The 15,296-nt window shown below is 38.2% G+C and overlaps 1 protein-coding gene across 16 annotated transcripts in view; it reads left to right on the top strand.

Moving 5' to 3' along the window:
- LOC489979 (ATP-binding cassette sub-family A member 3-like) overlaps positions 1 to 15,296 on the top strand; it is a 191,200-nt gene that overhangs the window by 169,239 nt on the left and 6,665 nt on the right. For 15 of the 16 annotated variants that reach the window (XM_038540120.1, XM_038540119.1, XM_038540116.1 and 12 more), the window contains 3 exons: positions 12,619 to 12,806; positions 13,502 to 13,672; positions 14,045 to 14,235. In XM_038540120.1, the coding sequence (XP_038396048.1) occupies positions 12,619 to 12,806; positions 13,502 to 13,672; positions 14,045 to 14,235 (550 nt within the window). The remainder of the gene's footprint in view (positions 1 to 12,618; positions 12,807 to 13,501; positions 13,673 to 14,044; positions 14,236 to 15,296) is intronic. The other variant, XR_005360835.1, reaches the window with a different exon arrangement.

Genomic DNA, 15,296 nt, shown 5'->3' with positions numbered 1-15,296 from the left:
ATGAAGATGAAAACAAAGCATATCAAAACTGAGAGGTTTAACAAAAACAGTACTAAAATGAGAGTTTATGGCATTATATGCTGTCTACATTAAAAATATCAAATACCAGATAAAAAAATAAAAATATAAAAAAAAATTAAAAAATAAAAATATCAAATAACCTAACTGTACATCTCAAGGAACACAAAAAAGAACAAACTAAACCCAAAGTTAGAAAAATAAAGGAAATAATAAAGATTAGAGCAGAAATAAACAAATAGGAAATAGAAAACCAAGAGAAAAAAATTAATAAAACTGATTGGCTTTTTGAAAAAATAAACAAAATTTACCAATCCCTAGCTAGACTAATTAAAAAAAATAAAAAGAGAAGACTCGAAAAATAAATTCAGAAATGAGAGGCTTCTGGATGGTTCAGTTGGTCAAGCAGCTAACTCTAGGTTTTGGCTCAGGTCATGATCTCAGTGTCCTGGGATTCAGCCCTATGTTGGGCTTCAAGCTCAGCAGGGAGTCGGCCTCTGGATTCTCTCTCTCCTTCTGCCGCTGCCCATCTGCCCCCCACCCCCATGCGCTCTCTCCATCTCTTTCTCAAATAAATAAATCTTTTAAAAAATCAGAAATGAAAGAGGCAACATTAAAACGTTGCCTCCCGGGATCCCTGGGTGGCGCAGCGGTTTGGCGCCTGCCTTTGGCCCAGGGCGCGATCCTGGAGACTCGGGATCGAATCCCACGTCGGGCTCCCGGTGCATGGAGTCTGCTTCTCCCTCTGCCTCTCTCTCTCTCTCTCTCTGTGACTATCATAAATAAATAAAAATTAAAAAAAAAAAAAACCGTTGCCTCCGAAAATAAAAGGATCATAAGGATCATGAAAAGAAGTTTCACATCATATGTCCTCATGGAAATGCAAATTATAACATGAAAAGAAGTTTCACATCATATGTCCTCATGGAAATGCAAATTATAACAACCATGAAATTGAGATAACACCGTATCAATGGCCAAAACCAGAAAAACTAACAAAAACAAATGGTGAATAGGTTATGGAGCAATCATTTCTGGTGCAAATAGAAAGTGGTGCAGACACTTTCTGAAACAGTTTGGTGGTTTTCTACAAAACTAAACATACTCATATGATATAAACCAGCAACTGAACCCTTAGCCATTACCGAAAAAACCTGAAAACAGAAATCCACGTAAAAGTTTGCACACAGATTGGGGGCGGAGCAAGATGGCGGAGGAGTAGTGTCCCCAAGTCACCTGTCCCCACCAACTTACCTAGGTAACTTTCAAATCATCCTGAAAACCTAAAAATTCGGCCTGAGATTTAAAGAGAACAGCTGGAATGCTACAGTGAGAAGAGTTCGCACTTCTATCAAGGTACGAAGATGGAAAAAAATATAAATAAATAAATAAAAACGCATTCAAAGGGGAGGGGCCTGTGATGAGCCGGGTCAAGGTCCGGTGGGGAGGGCCTCCAGGACAGGAACGCCCAGGCCTGGAGAAGCAGGAGCTTCACCAATATTCCCGGATGGAAAGGCGCTCGTAGGGAGCTGGGGCAGGATCCCAGGACGGGCAGTGATGCCCTCAGGCTCCCAGGGTCACTAACAGAGGACCTGCGCCCCAAGGAAGCATTCCACACACCGCAGGCTGAGCTCCCTAAGGGGCTGGAGCTCGCGCCCCGGGGCCCTGGGAGCAGCTTAGGCAGTGGATCGGGTGGCAGCTTGGTGAGTGAGGAGGGTGCTGTGCGTCCAGGAGCCCATTACAGCAGCGCAGGCCCCAGAGACCAGGGCAGGAGTGGACACAGCCCAGGATCCGGCAGTCCCCTTGGGACAGGCGGAGGCCGGGAGGACAAAGGACAGCGAGGACACTGCTGCCGCTGGGCACCTCCGAGCTGTGCAGATCAGTGCCCCCCACCCCCAGAGCATCCAGGCCCGTGTACACTGGAAGCTGCGGTAGTGACTGAGGGAGCTGACTCCAGGGCTGGAGAGCTGGCCGCCGCCACTGTTGTTCCTCCTGGTGTCACCTTGTGCCTAGGACTGAGCAGGGCCACCAGGGACCAGAGGCCTCACAGGATAAACAGCTCCCACTGAGCCATGCACCCAGCAGGGGCGGGGCAGCTCCCCCAGGTGCACACCTCTGAGAATCAGCACAGCAGGCCCCTCCCCCAGAAGACAGGCTGGAAGGACGGGGAAGAGCAAGTTCTTTACCGAACAGTGCTGGAGGACTTAAAGTATATAGAATCAGAGGATACCCCTCCTTGTTTGTTTTGTTTTTGTTTTTGTTTTTGTTTTGTTTTGTTTTTGTTTTTTGTTCTTTGTTTTCCCTTTTTTCTCTTTTTTTAAATTCCTTTTTCCAGTACAACTTGTTTTTAGCCACTCTGCACTGAGCAAAATGACTACAAAGAAGAACTCACCACAAAAGAAAAAATCAGAAACAGTACTCTCTGCCACAAAGTTACAGAATTTGGATTACAATTTGATGTCAGAAAAAAGTCAATTCAGAAGCACAATTATAAAGCTGCCAGTGGCTCTGGAAAAAATCATAAAGGATTCAAGAGACATCATGACTGCAAAATTTAGATCTAATCAGGCCGAAATTGAAAATCAATTAAATGAGATGCAATTCAACCTGGAGGTCCTAACAATGAGGGCTAATGAGGTAGAAGAACAAGTGAGTTGGACATAGAAGACAAGTTGGTGGCAAGGAAGGAAGCTGAGGAAAAAAGAGAAAAACAATTAAAAGACCATGAGGGAAGGTTAAGGGAAATAAATGACAGCCTCAGAAGGAAAAGTCTACATTTCATTGGGGTTCCAGAGGGCGCTGAAAGGGACAGAGAACCAGAAAGTGTATTTGAACATATCATAGCTGAGAACTTCCCTAACTTGGGGAGGGAAACAGGCATTCAGATCCAGGAGATAGAGAGATCCCCCCCTAAAATCAATAAAAACCGTGCAACACCTTGACATTTAATAGTGACACTTGCAAATTCCAAAGATAAAGAGAAAATCCTTAAAGCAGCAAGAGACAAGTGATCCCTAACTAATATGAAGAGAAATATTAGTTTAACAGCAGACGTCTCTACAGAGACCTGGCAGGCCAGAAAAGGCTGGCAGGATATATTCAGCGTTCTAAATGAGAAGAACATGCAGTCAAGAATACTGTATCCAGCAAGGCTGTCATTCAGAATAGAAGGAGAGATAAAGAGCTTCCAAGATAGGCAGAACCTGAAAGAATATGTGACCACCAAACCAGCTCTGCAAGAAATATTAAGGGGGACTCTGTGAAAGAAAGAGGAAGCCCAAAGAAATAATCCACAAAAACAGGGACTGAATAGGAATCATGATGACACTAAATTCATATCTTTCAATAGTAACTCTGAACATGAATGGGCTTAATGATCCCATCAAAAGACACAGGGTTTCAGACTGGATAAAAAAGCAAGACCCATCTATTTTCTGTCTATAAGAGACTCATTTTAGACGTAAGGACACCTAGAGTCTGAAAATGAAAGGTTGGAGAGGGACACTATATCATACTTAGAAGATCTATCCAACAAGAGAACCTAACAATCATAAATATTTATGCCCATAATGTGGGAGCTGCCACGTATATCAATGACCAAAGTTCAGACATACAGACACATAGACACCAGGAGATTTCAACAAGGCACTTTCTGCAAATGACAGATCTTTTAAGCACAACATCTACAAAGAAACAGGGGTTTTAAATGATGCACTGGACCAGATGGATTTCACAGATATTTACAGAACTTTACATTGAAACGCAACTGAATACACATACTTCTCAAGTGCACATGAAACTTTCTCCAGAATACACCACATACTGGGTCACAAATCAGGTCTTAACCAATACCAAAATTTTGGGATTGTCCCCTGTATATTTTCAGACCATAATGCTTTGAAACTAGAACTCAATCACAAGAAGAAATTTGGAAGAAAATCAAACATGTGGAGGTTGAAGAGCATACTGCTAAAAGATGAAAGGGTCAACTAGGAAATTAGAGAAGAATTAAAAAGATTCATGGAAACTAATGAGAATGAAGATACAATTGTTCAATATCTTTGGGATACAGCAAAAGTAGTCCTGAAAGGAAATACATCGCAATATAAGCATCCCTGAAAAAATAGGAAAAAACTCAAGTACACAAACTAACCTTGCACCTAAAGGAACTGAGAAAGAACAGCACATAAAACCTACACCCAGCAGAAGACAGTTAATAAAGATCGAGCAGAACTCAATGAAATAGAGACCAGAAGAACTGTAGAACAGATCAACAAAACCAGGAGTTGGTTCTTTGAAAGAATTAAGAAGATAGATAAACCATTAGCCAGCCTTCTTAAAAACAAAAGAGAAAAGACTCAACTTAATAAAATCATGAATGAAAAAGGAGAGATCACCACCAATATCAAGGAAATACAAATTATTTCAAAAACATATTATAAGCAGCAATACCCCAATAACTTAGGCAATCTAGAAGAAATGGATGCATTTCTGGAAAACCACAAACCACCAAAAGTGGAACAGGAAGAAATAGAAAACCTGAACAAGCCGATAACCAGGAAGGAAATTGAAGCAGTCATCAAAAACCTCCCAAGACACAAAAGTCCAGGGTCAGATGGCTTCCCAGGGAAATTCTATCAAACGTTTAAAGAAGAAACAATACGTATTCTACTAAAGCTGTTCGGAAAGATAGAAAGAAATGGAATACTTCCAAACTCGTTCTATGAGGCCAGCATCACCTTAATTCCAAAACCAGACAAAGACCCCATCAAAAAGGAGAATTATAGACCAATATCCCTGATGAACATGGACGAAAAATTCTCAAAAAGATACTAGACAACAGGATCCAACAGTACATTAAGAAGGCTATTCAGGATCCCTGGGTGGCGCAGCGGTTTGGTGCCTGCCTTTGGCCCAGGGCGCGATCCTGGAGACCTGGGATCGAATCCCACATCGGGCTCCCGGTGCATGGAGCCTGCTTCTCCCTCTGCCTGTGTCTCTGCCTCTCTTTCTCTCTCTGTGTGACTATCATAAATAAAGAAAAAAAATTAAAAAAAAAGAAGGCTATTCACCATGACCAAGTGGGATTTATTCCTGGAATGCAAGGCTGGTTCAACACTCGTAAAGCAATCAATGTGATTGATCATTATCAACAAGAGAAAAAACAAGAACCACAGGATCCTCTCAATAGATGGAAAGAGAGCATTTGACAAAATACAGCATCCATTCTTGATCAAAACTCTTCAGAGTGTAGGTATAGAGGGAACATTCTGTATGTTTATAGCAGCAATGTCCACAGTAGCCAAAGTGTGGCAGGAGCCTTGGTGTCCATGGAAAGATGAATGGATAAAGATGATGTGGTATATGTATACAATGGAATATTACTCAGCCATTAGAAACAACAAATACCCACCATTTGCTTCAACGTGGATGGAACTGAAGAATATTATGCTGAGTGAAGTAAGTCAATCAGAGAAGGACAAACATTATATGGTCTCATTCATTTGGGGAATATAAAAAATAGTGAAAGGGATTCAGGATCCCTGGGTGGCGCAGCGGTTTGGTGCCTGCCTTTGGCCCAGGGCGCGATCCTGGAGACCTGGGATCGAATCCCACATCGGGCTCCCGGTGCATGGAGCCTGCTTCTCCCTCTGCCTGTGTCTCTGCCTCTCTTTCTCTCTCTGTGTGACTATCATAAATAAAGAAAAAAAATTAAAAAAAAAGAAGGCTATTCACCATGACCAAGTGGGATTTATTCCTGGAATGCAAGGCTGGTTCAACACTCGTAAAGCAATCAATGTGATTGATCATTATCAACAAGAGAAAAAACAAGAACCACAGGATCCTCTCAATAGATGGAGAGAGAGCATTTGACAAAATACAGCATCCATTCTTGATCAAAACTCTTCAGAGTGTAGGTATAGAGGGAACATTCTGTATGTTTATAGCAGCAATGTCCACAGTAGCCAAAGTGTGGCAGGAGCCTTGGTGTCCATGGAAAGATGAATGGATAAAGATGATGTGGTATATGTATACAATGGAATATTACTCAGCCATTAGAAACAACAAATACCCACCATTTGCTTCAACGTGGATGGAACTGAAGAATATTATGCTGAGTGAAGTAAGTCAATCAGAGAAGGACAAACATTATATGGTCTCATTCATTTGGGGAATATAAAAAATAGTGAAAGGGAATAAAGCGGAAAGGAGAGAAAAGGAGTGGGAAATAATAGTGAGGGTAATGTAACATGAGTTACACCTAACTCTGGGACAGGAACAAGGGGTAGTGGAAAAGGAGGTGGGCGGGGGATTGGGATGAATGGGTGTCAGACACTTAGGGGGGCACTTGACGGGATGAGCACTGGGTGTTATGCTGTATGTTGGCAAATTGAACTCTAATAAAAAAATATACAAAAAAAAAGAGAAATGGTCTACTATCAAAAACAGTGTTGTCTAGGATGTGAAGAAACTGGAACCCTTGTGCACTTTGGTAAAATTGTCACATGGTAGAGCTAATGTGTAAAACTCTATGGCAGTGCCCCCCAAGATAGAATTATCATATGATCTAGAAATCCCACTTCTGACTACATAAAATTGGAACGATCAATAGTGATTAAGGAAATTGTAACAGTAATCAAACCTCCTCAAAAAAAAAAAACTCAGGCCAGATTATTTCAGTGGTGAATTCTAGAGAATGCAAGGATAATTCAACAAATATAAATTAATAAATGTGATCTTCATTAATAGAATGAAAGGTTAAAATTACACTCTCATTTCAAAAGGTACTGAGAAAATGTCTCATGATGAATGCAAAATGGTATTTCATTGTAGTTTTGATTTGCATCTTTTCTTGCTTATTGGCCATTTGTTTATATTCTTTCAAGAAATGCTCATTCAAATCCTTTACCCATGTTTGAATCAGGATGTTGTTTTTGTTGTTGAATTTTAGGTGTTCTCTATAAAATCAGATATTAATCTCTTATGGGATATATAATTTGCAGTCTTTCTCTTATTCTGTGGGTTGCATTTTTTCCTAGTTGATAGTATTTTTTGATGCACAACATTTTTAATTTTTCATGAAGTCCAATTTGTCTATTTTTTCTTTCGTTTGCCTTTGATGTCATATTTAAGAAATCATTGCCAAATCCAGTGCTGTTAAGCATTTGACCTTGCCTTTCCCTGCCCGCCTCCCTTTAGTCTGGTTAGCTGGGGATTTGTCAATTTTGTTCTTTTCAAAGAACCAACTTTTGGTTTCATTGATGTTTTCTATTGTTTTTCTCTTCTCTATTTCATTTATCTCTGCTCTGCTCTATTATTTCCTGTCTTCTGGTAGTTTTGTGTTTAATATTTTTTCCTTTTGTTTCTTTGAGTTGTAAAGTTAGATTGTAGATTTCAGATATTATTTTTTAGTGTGTTTAAAGCTGTAATTTACCCCTTAAGCAATGCTTTCACTAAGCCATATAGGTTTTGGTATGTTTTCATTTTCACTTATCTCTAAGAATTTTCTAACATTCTTTGTAATTTCTTCTTTGATCCCTTGTTTAAAAGGGTATTGTTCAATTTCCACAAATTTGTCAATTTTCTAGTTTTATTTTTGTAATCCATTTTAACTTCTTCCCATTGTGGTTGAAAAGTATTTGGTATGATATCTCTTTTTAAATCTATGGAGACAATTTATAGCCTAACGTGTTCCATCCTGGAAAATGTCCCATGTGCATTTGAAAAGAATGTATATGCTTTTATTGCATGTAGTGTTCTGTATGTTTGATAAATCTGGTTAGTTGTGTTTTTAAGTCCTCAATTTACTTACTTATCTTTTGTCTGATTTTTCTATCAATCACTAAAAGTGGGTATTGAGGTATCCAACTATTATCGTAGAACTATTTGTCCCTTCAATTCTATAAATTTCACACCATATATTTTATATGTTATTAGATGCATAGATATTTGTAATTGTATTTTCTTGCTGCATTGAAATGTCTACTAATATATAATGCCCTTCCTTGTCTCTTATATTTTTTAAAGTCTATTTAGGCTGATATTAGTATAGTTAGCCTGCCCTTTTGTTTACCATTTGCATGGAATATCTTTTTCCATCTTTTTACCTTCAATGTATTTGTATCTTTGGATCTAAAGTGAGTCTCTTGTAGACAGCACATAGTTGGATCATGAATTTTTGTTTTGTTGAATTGAATTGATCATGAGTTTTTGAGACAGAGAAAGTACAAGTGGGAGGAGGAGAGAGTGAGAGAGAGAATCTCAAGCAGGCTCTATGCCCAGCGTAAAGCCCAATGCAGGGCTCAGTCCCATGACCACGAGGTCATGATCTGAACTGAAATTAAGAACCATATACTTAGCTGACTGAGCCACCCAGGTACCCCTGGGTTGTGTGTATTCAATAATTCTGCCAATCTCTGTCTTTTGATTGGAGATTTTAATTATATACATTTAAAGTAATTTCTAATAGGAAAGGACTCACTTCTTTCACTTTGCTCTCTGTTTTCTATATGTGGTATTGCTGTTTTTTTCCCTTATTTCCTGCATTTGTGGTCTGTTTTTGCATTTAGTTGATTTTTTCAGTGAAATGTTTAAATTCCTTTTTCATATCCATTTGTCCATCTTCTGTACCTGTTTACTTCAGTTACCATGGTGATTATATTTAACATCTTAAATTTGTAACACTCTAATTTGCATTTATATCAGGATAACTTCAATAACACAAATCCTGCTCCTTTATAGCTCTGTCCCCACTCCTTTTTTTTCAATTTATTTATTTTTTAATTCATAAATTTATTTTTTATTGGTGTTCAATTTGCCAACATATAGAATAACACCCAGTGCTCGTCCCATCAAGTGCCCACCTCAGTGCCCGTCACCCAGTCACCCCCATCCCCCGCCCACTTCACCTGCCACCACCCTAGTTTGTTTCCCAGAGTTAGGAGTCTTTCATGTTCTGTCTCCCTTTCTGATATTTCCCACTCATTTTTTCTCCTTTCCCCTTTATTCCCTTTCACTATTTTTATATTCCCCAAATGAATGAGAACATATAATGTTTGTGCTTCTCCGATTGACTTACTTCACTCAGCATAATACCCTCCAGTTCCATCCACGTTGAAGCAAATGGTGGGTATTTGTTGTTTCTAATGGCTGAGTAATATTCCATTGTATACATAAACCACATCTTCTTTATCCATTCATCTTTCGATGGACACCGAGGCTCCTTCCACAGTCTGCCTATTGTGGACATGGCTGCTAGAAACATCGGGGTGCAGGTGTCCCGGCGTTTCACTGCATCTGTATCTTTGGAGTATAACCCCAGCAGTGCAATTGCTGGGTCGTAGGGCAGGTCTATTTTTAACTCTTTGAGGAACCTCCACACAGTTTTCCAGAGTGGCTGCACCAGTTCACATTCCCACCAACAGTGCAGGAGGGTTCCCCTTTCTCCACATCCTCTCCAACATTTGTGGTTTCCTGCTTTGTTAATTTTCCCCATTCTCACTGGTGTGAGGTGGTATCTCATTGTGGTTTTGATTTGTATTTCCCTGATTCTGTCCCTACTCCTTTTGTTTGTTGATGTCACAAAATTACATCTTTATGACCAAAAACATGAACAAATAATTATTTTATTTTTTAATAATTATTTCAAATGAATTAGTCTCTTCAATTATGTAGAAAATATGGCCTAAAAAAAACAAAATTGCAATAACATGTAACTATTAGACTAGTAATTTTAGAAAGTGTATTGTTTTCTTAAATCATGTAGAAAAAATTACAAACTTTTGTTACAATAATATTTGCTTTTATTAATAATAATTGCCCATATATAAACTCCTTAATTGAGATCTTTATTTCTTCATACTGCTTTGAGTTATACTCTAGTGTCCTTTTATTTCATTCTGTAGGTCTTCCTTTAGCATTTCTTGCAGAGTAGATCTAGTATTAATGAACTCTCTTAACTTTTGCACTTAGCAAAAACTTAGCACTTTGACTATTTTGGCCCACTACTTTCTGACCTACCTATGAGGTCTCTAATGAGAAATATGTTTATGATTTTATTGATAATCCCTTGTAAGTGACATGTCTTTGCTTTACATCTTTCAAAATTCTCTCTTTATCTTTGGTTTTGGAAAGTTTGATTTTAATGCATCATGGTGTGCGTCCCTTTGAATTCATGTTGTTTGGAGTTCATTTGGCTTCTTGATTATTCATATGCACATCTTTCATTGAATTTGGGAAGTTTTTATTTTATTTTATTTTATTTATTTATTTATTTATTTATTTATTTATTTATTATTATTTTTCTTTGAATTTGGGAAGTTTTTAGTCATCATTTCTTCAACTATTCTCTCTGTCCCTGTCTCTTCTTTTGAGACCCTAACAATGCATATTCATCCACTTGATAGTGTTCCACAGGTTTCATGGCTTTATCCACTTTTCTTTAATCCTTTTTCTTTCTGTTTCATTGGCTCAGTAATTTCCATTATGCTTTTTGTCTCCTTTTTCTTTCTTCTGGCTACTCAAAATTGCCTTTGAATCCCCCCAGTGAATTTTTCACTGCAGTTAATGTACTTAATGGTAAAAGAATTTCTTTTAGTTTCTTTTTAGATTTCCTACCTCCTAACTGATAATCTCCATTATGTTTATACATCTTTTTGTTTTACTTTCTCCACACACCTTCCTTTAGTTGTTTGATCATCTTTAAGAAAGTCTTTTAAAGTCTTTGTGCAACAGGTCTATTGTCAGGTTCTCCTCAGGGATACTGTCTATTGACTTATTTTCTTCCTTTGAATGGACTCTACTTTCCTGTTTGTGAAGGAAGCATCAATAAGCAATCAGAGTACAGGTGCCAAATATTTAGAGGACAGGATACCTTTAGTCCAGCTGACTTCCCCTAGCTCTGTACAAGCTGCTCCAGGAATATGTGAACAGATGCTACCATAGTGCTAGGAATAGAAGATGGTAGGTGCTAGTGCACTAAAAGCTGAAATTGATTAAAATTAATCACAATTTACAAATCTTTGCTTGGAATTTACAAGTTTTCAATAGACTCCAGAGCTCCCAGATATTTTACTAGTCAGATTCTGCCAGTGTAACTGTTGTCTAGATGGGGAGATAAGTTGGTGCTTCCTACTCTACCATCTTCCCAGAATCTGCTAAATCTGTGGGGGTTTTTATATTGTTATGAGTTAACTGATTATTTATTTAACTATTACCTTTTCATTGTTTAAAATGGCCTCTCACTGCATCAAAATATCTGTTGTTCAAAATATTTTGCAAGATGTATTGAGTTCTCTTAACACCTGAATTAAAAATGTAGTCTTAAAAATTGGTTTTAAAGTGTATAAAATTTAGATATTTTTAAAATATTCATTGTTTTTATTGTTGATTTTAACTTAGGTTTTAGTCAGATATTTTGTCTGAATATTATAAAATTTTTATAATATGTTGTCTTCCTTTATCATCAATAAATGACTGAAATAAAAGCTGGGATCCCAATTCTACTTACCTACATTTTAAATGATGGTCATAAAGTCATATTGCATATAAAAGAGCTATGGAAGACTCCAGTTATTGCCCATCTATCTACCACTACCAAAAATAGGATGTCACTGAGCTGAACCTAAATATTATTTTCTAGCCTCTCCTTCTGTGACAATCTTGGGCTATGATATCCTAGCATCCCTTGAGACCAAACCAATGAAGTCTTATAAGAGAAAATAAGGTCCCAAATTTCTTTATTTTATTTTTTTAAAGATTTTATTTATTTATTCATGAGAGACACAGAGATAGGCAGAAACACAGGCAGAGGGAGAAGCAGGCTCCATGCAAGGAGCCTAACGTGGGACTCTCCTGGGTCTCCAGAATCACACCCTGGACCCAAGGTGGCGCTAAACTGCTGAGCCACCCAGGCTGCCCAAGATCCCAAATTTCAAAAATATCCATCCAGTTATTAACAGTGTGTATCAGACTAGTGATTTAGATCTCTTTTACTTTTTATGGTCATCAGAATTTCCTCTAGGCTTACTATGAGTAAAGGTTGAGCCAGTGGTAGACTAAACTCTATTTCATTCTGCTTCATTAGGTGAATATACTTATGTAAATAGGTGCACTGCTATTTTAAAATTATTTTTCCGGGCAGCCCCAGTGGCGCAGCGGTTTAGCGCCGCCTGCAGCCCAGGGTGTGATCCTGGAGACCCTGGATCGAGTCCCACGTCAGGCTCTCTGTATGATGCCTGCTTCTCCCTCTGCCTGTGTCTCTGCCTCTCTCTCTGTCTCTATGAATAAATAAATAAAATCTTAAAAAAAATAAAAAATAAAAATTATTTTTCCATTTATGTAATAGATGATTATGGCCATATATAGGGAGATAACATCATAGAAAAGTCCATACTTTTGCACACTTTTGGTTCCGATACCTGATAATAGCCTCCAGACACAATGATTCTATAGTCACTGGAGGAGAAATTCTTTAGAAAAACTCTGCGGATTCTAACCTTTAGAGGAATGAGCTGGAGAACTACAGGTCTCCTATGTTATCCATATTTACTATATGTTCAGTAAGATAGTTGAACTGTGCCCATTGTTATTCTATTTCAGGTAAGGTCAAAAATTGGCTATTGTCCACAGTTCGATGCTTTGCTGGATTACATGACTGCTCGGGAACTAATGGTCATGTATGCCAGGTTGTGGGGAGTTCCTGAGACCCAGATTACACAATATGTGAATAAATTGCTGCAATCACTGAATCTGGAACCCTATGCTGACAAGTTTATTTACACTTACAGGTGAGATATCATACTGGTGTTCTCAATGCAGACAATATTGATGAATCTCCTATGTTTCTGCTTTTTGGAATGGGTGCCCACAGTTTAACCAGAGTTCCAAACAGAGGCAGTTACTGTGAAGCAATCTAATGCCCTGACAATGTTTAGATGCCAGCAGTAAAGCAAACCTAGACAGTATTATATCTTCCCTTTGCTGGGATGGAACTCAAAATTCTGGTGCTATCAGAATTGTAGCTATTGAATTGCAAAGAGACTATTTTTCTATCTCTATAGTTCTGTGTGTCTCAAATAAAGACAAATGTAAGATTCTTTGTATTGATGTGGCCTCTATGTAGTTTGTGTATCTAGGAATCTCAAGAAAAAGACTATAAATTTAAAAAAAAAAAAGAATATAAATTTCACTGATAACATAGCTAAAAATGATTTTGTAAGCAAAATGTTTCAAATGAAACATGTTTCTATGTTTCAAATGAAAATGATTTGATTTATACATGTGGTTTTAGATCTGGTGCCTTGATTGAGCTGCATGTAATCAGCATTTTTAGTATCTTTGTTCTCTGACTCAGCATCTTGGAAATAGGCAAACTATTTTCTGTAAAAGATGATATGTATTAAATAGATGTTTGATGTATTAAATTACTGTAATGTAACTTAATCTCTGCTTCTGTTTTCTGTCTCCTTCCTTGACCATAAAGTGGAGGAAACAAACGTAGACTGAGTAATGCCATTGCCCTAATGGGAAAGCCCTCAGTCATCTTCCTAGATGAGCCATCAACTGGCATGGACCCAGAGGCCCGGCGCCTGCTCTGGAACAGAGTAACAAGGGCACGTGAAAGTGACAAAGTCATCATCATTACCTCTCACAGGTGTGGTTTATTGTGAGGCTTCTTTAAGGGTTGGAAGTGTTTTCATGACTATGAGAGGTATTATTTGGGGCTTGTAATATTTGGACAGTAAACTTTTCTAAATATGAACTCCTCTTGAATCCTAATGAGTGGAATAACCAAGAATTCTCACTGAGAGGAGAGGGCAGAAAGTTTAGGATCTGTTCCATTTGAGAATTTGATCCTCAACTTCTTTGAACTTGAAAGTATCTTCACTTTCCATGATGTTGATGATGGGCAAATGTAACTTTCCATTTTAAAAAGAGTCATAAAATACTGGAAATTTGAGCTACAGAATGTCTTGCAGTAGAGATCTTTTCAGCCTTACATCATTCTGGTGTCTTGTTTTGCTAGTATGGAGGAATGTGATGCTCTCTGTACCAGGCTGGCCATCATGGTGAAGGGAAAAATCATGTGCCTGGGCAGCCCTCAGCACCTCAAGAACAAGTTTGGCAATGTTTACACCCTGAAGGCTAAGTTCAAGATAGATACAGATGAGAAAACTTTAGAGGATTTTAAAAAGTATATTGCAACAGTTTTCCCAGGTAAATTAGTTTGGTTAGGTTAACTTTGTTAGACATGGGTTAAATAGTATTTAGTTGTTTTCACCCCCCAAATGGCATAGGTCTCCAATAACTATTTCTTCTGAGTTCTTGAAATTTATTATCTTCCATATTGAGATCATTTTAATTTTTTTAGATTTTTAATTTTTTTTATTTTTAGAGGGGGGAGTGCATAATTCAGCTGGGGAGGGGTAGAGGGAGAAAGAGAGAATCTTAAGGGGGCTGAGCGTGGAGCCCAATGCAGGGCTCAATCTCACAACTCTGAGATCATAACCAGAGCCAAAATCATGAGTTGGATGCTTAACAAACTGAGCCACCCAGGTACCCCGAGATCCTTTTTAATGTTTATTCTTAAAAAATTCTTGTGCCTAGTTGTGTTAAGAAGTTTTCACAGAAAAAAAAATGAGTGAAAATATCAGTGAGGGTGACAAAACATGAGAGACACCTAACTCTGGGAAATGAACAAGGGGTAGTGGAAAGGGAGGTGGGCAAGGGTTTGGGGTGACTAGGTGATGGGCACTGAGGGGGCACTTGGCAGGATGAGCACTGGATGTTATGCTATATGTTGGCAAAATAAACTCCAATAAAAAATATGTATAGAAGTTTCACAGAAAACAAACAAACCCACAAACAGAAGTACATTCTTCCTGACATTATTTTGAGCAAATAGCTGTTCAAATATGACTGAATTAAAAAGGAACTGACATGGAACCCATATATAAATATTGGCCTTTAAAAAGTTGAAATAAATATTATATGGAAAGGCAGCTGGAATATCCACTTCTATGTGGGGGTTACCAGAGGAACGAGAAATATTTAGAGTAAGTAAGTATTTGCATGGCAGAAAATACTAAATCTTAGGAAGGACTAAGAAATTAGGTGACTAGACAACAAAGAGATATGGAAAGACAACTAACAGCATTTTTGAAAGTAAACAATTCAGGGGCACCTGCGTGGCTCAGTCAGTTAAGTGTCTGCCTTTGGCTCAGGTTATGATCTCAGGGTCCTGGGATGGAGTTCTCCACTGGGATCCCTGTTCAGCG

This window comes from Canis lupus, chromosome 6, assembly GCF_011100685.1.
Source record: "Canis lupus familiaris isolate Mischka breed German Shepherd chromosome 6, alternate assembly UU_Cfam_GSD_1.0, whole genome shotgun sequence".
Taxonomy (NCBI): domain Eukaryota; kingdom Metazoa; phylum Chordata; class Mammalia; order Carnivora; family Canidae; genus Canis; species Canis lupus.
This window is presented reverse-complemented; position numbering and strand designations above follow the sequence as displayed.